This window comes from Vicia villosa, unplaced genomic scaffold (assembly GCF_029867415.1).
Source record: "Vicia villosa cultivar HV-30 ecotype Madison, WI unplaced genomic scaffold, Vvil1.0 ctg.001486F_1_1, whole genome shotgun sequence".
NCBI lineage: Eukaryota > Viridiplantae > Streptophyta > Magnoliopsida > Fabales > Fabaceae > Vicia > Vicia villosa.
Window position 1 is genome coordinate 494,198 of NW_026705636.1, and position 4,955 is coordinate 499,152.

At 29.1% G+C, this 4,955-nt stretch overlaps 1 protein-coding gene across 2 annotated transcripts; it reads left to right on the forward strand.

The window, feature by feature from the left end:
• Positions 1–2,071: 2,071 nt before the first annotated feature.
• Positions 2,072–4,616, forward strand: LOC131635427 (3-ketoacyl-CoA synthase 2-like). 2 transcript variants are annotated; one of them, XM_058906050.1, is made up of 3 exons: positions 2,072–2,786; positions 2,862–3,636; positions 4,210–4,616. In XM_058906050.1, exons 1-2 carry the CDS (start codon positions 2,115–2,117, stop codon positions 3,627–3,629), a joined length of 1,440 nt encoding a protein of 479 aa, XP_058762033.1. In that variant the 5' UTR covers positions 2,072–2,114; the 3' UTR covers positions 3,630–3,636; positions 4,210–4,616. The 2 variants fall into 2 exon arrangements, with proteins under 2 accessions (XP_058762033.1, XP_058762032.1); XM_058906049.1 differs by lacking the exon at positions 4,210–4,616 and having other exon boundaries at positions 2,862–3,768.
• The last annotated feature ends 339 nt before the right edge of the window (positions 4,617–4,955 follow it).

Consider the following 4,955-nt stretch of genomic DNA (forward strand, 5'->3'; position numbering starts at 1 on the left):
AGAGTTTAACTTTTATATAACTTTGATGAAATATGTATAAATTAACAATCAATTTCAATACAATGAACTAAAATCAAATTAATCTATCACTAATACAATTAACTATTTAATATCATTGCGAACATAAAAAAATAAAAAAACTAAAATCAAATTGAATGAATTAGTCTAACACCAACTACAAGAAAATTACAAAAATTGTATTAAAAAAAACAATAGGACCAACATAGTTATATAGTCTACATATAGACGATTCAAGAATTTTTACTCAAATATATTTAAATTGTTTATAGTTAATAAATTTTTTATAATTAATTTTATATAAAAAATGAGTATCTTAATAAAATTAAAGAACTTTTTAGATCATTTTTTGCTGAAACTTTAGAAATAAAACAGCCAAGCTAATGTATAATAATATAATGATATAAAAATCATGAGAGGTGTCTTAAAATAAATATAGAGTTTTCAACTTTTGAGGGGTGCAGCAGCACCCTCCTGCCCCCACGTACCTCCGCCATTGAATATACCATATATACCATATCATTACTTATAAAATTTGCAAGGACACTTTATATGAGTATATGAGATTCACGGTGCTGTCTACGGTCAAGTGAACGACTATGTAATTCCGGCCAATTTTTGTTTTTAATTTTTATTTTAAAACTATGTAGCATGTATTATTAACCCCAAAAAAATATAAAAACTCCATCAAAATATTGATGTATTTTATTTTTTTATGAATATTAAAGATAAATAACGAGAGTTATTTTGTATGGGTTCAAAACATCCCAAATATGTTAAAAAACTATGCAAAACAAGAGTTTTCACGCGAGAGACATATTAAGATCTCTCCGAGTAGAGATTCATATTCACCTAAATTATAACTTAATCTTTATGTGGGGATAATATATGTGTTCATGTTCATGGCTGACAGAGGAAAGGCAACAAAATCCTTAGCCCAAGACCTCCATATTAGGGGGCCTCATTTTTATTTAAAATAATCAAATATTTATTAATCATTCTATTAAATATATTTAATAGAATTCAAAGTTGTCATTAAATTATCAATGACCTATATGTAAAGCTGTTAAAATGGGCTACCCAGACTTAAATGGATTGGTCTTGGCGGGTCCCGGATTTTTTAGGGGTGGGACAAAAAGGTCCTGTATAATATGGGCGCAAGAATTATTATCTGAGCCCGGTCGTAGATGGACTCTGGATTACTCGACCCTAAATTGGCTTTTTCATTCAAGAAAATTAAAATAAAAACTCCATAATATTTGTTATAAATAAATTTAAAATTTATATTATTTTAAATATAATACATTTTAAGTACTATATTATATCTTATAAATACTATAATATGTTTCTAAAAACAATATATGTCTAAATTATATAAAATAATACTTGAATATTTAACATAAGAGAAAAACTAATATAATACAATGAAAGAATGTTGATTATATTAATGTATAATATTTAAAAAAGAAAGATTGAATACAATAGAGATAAATTTAATGAGGTGAGAAAAATTAATGTGCTATTTTGGAGTAAGACAATATAAATATTAATAAATATATTTAAAATTCTATAATCATGGCTAATGGGCTACCTACAATCCATATGAGCTAGTCCATATGGGCAAAGAAAGTCTTAAAAAATATGGATTCTAATTTTAAAGCTTAGGCCCTATGATTTTTTAAGTTATTATAAACATTAAGTTTTGTGAAATATTTGTTTACAATCTAAACAATATTTTATGATTTTTATGCTTTTTAATTGATATATAATTGTAATTTAGAGGCATCTTTTATAATTATTGAAATTATATTTAATTTTAATTAGACCTATTTTTTAAATTAGTACACGACATTTAAATTGATTGGACACACCCTATTTATCTTTGCAAAGGGAACACCCGCACCTACAATTTAAAACCATGTTCACTTAGACAAAATTAACTGGCTTCAAGTCATTAACTCCTAACCCACCTAATGTTTTGGCCTTAAGCACATTCGCTCACCTATGTATATATAGAACTACTTTTTTATATGATTTTTTATTATTTATATTCAATGTATTTCCTTGATTTTTAATACAGACTATTATAAATAGAAATGCTCGACATGAATCCTAGCATATCCATCATCATTCCTATGTTTACAATGTTATTCTTTTTATCGGTTCAATCCAAGTTTTCTACCATCTTTAACAATGAAAAGTTTTTAGATATCCAAATATTATTCAACTCGAGCAACATTTTCTCACTATTACTATGGTGTACGTTAATAGCATTCATAGCAATATTTTACCAAAAGAAATGCTCAAAAAAAGTATTTCTAGTGGATTTTGCATGTTATAAACCTTCACCTAGAGGCATCTGTAGTAAGGAAACGTTTATAGAAAAATCAAAATCCGGAGGTCATTTTAAAGATGAGAGCATACTTTTCCAAAAAAACATTATAGATAAGTCTGGAATTGGTGGTAAGGCTTATTTGACAGAGTCCTTATTGAAAATTCCACCTTGTATTTCTACTATTGAAGCAAGGAAAGAAACAGAATCAGTTATTTTTGGTGCTATTGATGAGCTTTTGTTGAAGACAAAAATGAAGGTTGAGGATATAAAAATTCTTATAACAAATTGTTCTATATTCAATCCTTCACCTTCTCTTAGTGCTATGGTTATAAATCATTACAAACTTAAGCATCAAACTTTGAGCTATAATTTAAGTGGGATGGGTTGTAGCGCTGGACTCATATCCATAGACCTTGCCAAACAACTACTACAGGTTACTTAATCTTTTTCTAATTTTTGCTTTCTATTTAATGTAAAGTTTTTTATTCCATTTTTTCATATTTTATAGGTACATCCAAACTCATATGCCTTAGTAGTGAGCACAGAAAATATGAACAGCGGATATTACTTAGGAAACAACAAATCAATGCTTGTTTCAAATTGTCTCTTTCGTGTTGCTGGTGCTGCGATCTTACTCTCAAACATTTCCTCAGATTCTCATTGTTCAAAGTATCACCTTAAACACACAGTTCGTACACATAAAGGTTCACAAGATATTTGTTATAATTCAGTCTTTCAGAAAGAAGATGAAACAAACAAAATCATAGGAGTATCGCTTTCAAAAGATTTAACGAGTTCCGCTGGTTTTGCACTTAAAGAAAACATCACAACACTTGGAAAATATGTTTTACCTTTACTAGAACAAGTTAAGTTTGTTTCAACTTTTGTTCTCAAAAAGTACTTTAACAACAAAGTGAAGATTTATACACCTGATTTTAAGTTGTGTTTTGAGCACTTTTGTATACATACCGGTGGAAAAGCGGTTCTAGATGAGATGCAAAAGTTGCTTGGATTAAGTGATGTTCAATTAGAGCCTTCAAGGATGGCACTTTATAGATATGGTAATACTTCAAGTAGTTCAACTTGGTATGTGTTAGCATATTGTGAAGCTAAAGGGAGAATAAAAAAAGGCGATAGGATTTGGCAAATTGCATTTGGGTCTGGATTGAAGTGTAATACTGCTGTTTGGTGTGCATTAAGAAATGTTGATCCAATTAAAGAGATTAATCTCTGGAGTGATGAGATAAATGAGTTTCCTGTGAATGTTTCAATTTGAAGTTAAGGTATTGTAAAATCAAACTCGTTAATCCTTGTGTTTAACTACTAAGCTAGTATTGTATTTGTATAAAAAATCTACTAGTACTTATTGATGAATAACGTGTTGTAAATGTGTAATATAATTGGAATGTGATATTTTTTTAAAGAAACTTGTTTTGTTGATTTTTAGTTAACGTAAAGAATGATATATATGAATTTTGGTACAATTTGTCCGACACCTCTAAAACATGTTAAGTAAATTATTGTAGTTTTCATCTTTTAGTTAACACTCATTGTAAAGAGAAAGTAAGTATAAAGGAAAGAGAATATTTATTTACCTACTAGTAAAAAGAAAATTAGGTACTTATCTCGCTGTAGTTGACTGATTCCGTGAGAGGTTATTTTGTGATGACTAGTTATACTAGGTTTTTTTATTTGGTGGCATGTGTCGATAGTAGGTTGATCAGTGCATTTTGATGCACATTCCTCTATGTTTATACTTATGTATTTTCATACTTTACCTTGGTTATTTTTTTATTTTATTGTTTTTTTATAAATCAGTTTATTTTTGCACTTTGATTTTTGCATTTTGTTTTCAGCATTAGCAGTCTCCACTAAATTGATCATAATTGGAGCTACAAGAATCTGATCGACGCGTTCTAATAATCGTCGGAAAGCTAAGAGAAAGAGCTACCACTTTAATGTTGGAGTCAAAGGCAGATTCAGAGTGCATAATTCCCAAAATTCCATTTAAGTTGCGGCATTAGTTATATTATCGTTTTGGGTCATTCGTTATGGGTCTGGGTTATGTATTTGACCCAGTGGAGTTGTAAACCGAATTGGTGGTTTCCTCTAGTACCTAGGTCTGGCCGTACTGTCGATGACACATTTACCATTCACGTAATAATTTGGCAAGCTTGTACGAATTGATGGAGAACTAATTCCTCGGAGTTGATCTACTGTATTCAGGTTCTAATCTTTGAGGTTATTATAATGTTCAATTGAATTCCGGTTTCCTTTCAAGTTCTTCCTATAAATCGTTTTCTTAATTCGTATACAATCGTTTGCTTAATTCGATTGTTGTTATAGGATAAAGATTGTTAAATTCGATTGATTGTGTTCCTTAATTTATAATCGCTTTTTAACTTTGCTTGATTGTTAATTCGCGTAATCTATAACTGAATGCTTAATTCGACAAACATGAATATAATTAAAACAATATCTTTTGCACTTGTTTGATTGGTGTTGTAAGCGAATGAGATTGAGAATCCGTTAGGGAATTGAACATATATATAGTAATCGATGATGAGTAGGAACCCGAATCAGTAGAGCAGCTTATTTTATA

Excerpts from the sequence above, each read along its gene's own strand:
- LOC131635427 (XM_058906050.1), top strand. The coding sequence starts at position 2,115 with ATGCTCGACATGAATCCTAGCATATCCATCATCATTCCTATGTTTACA. Across the intron at positions 2,787-2,861 it reads TTGCCAAACAACTACTACAG|GTACATCCAAACTCATATGC; the intron begins GTTACTTAATCT and ends CATATTTTATAG.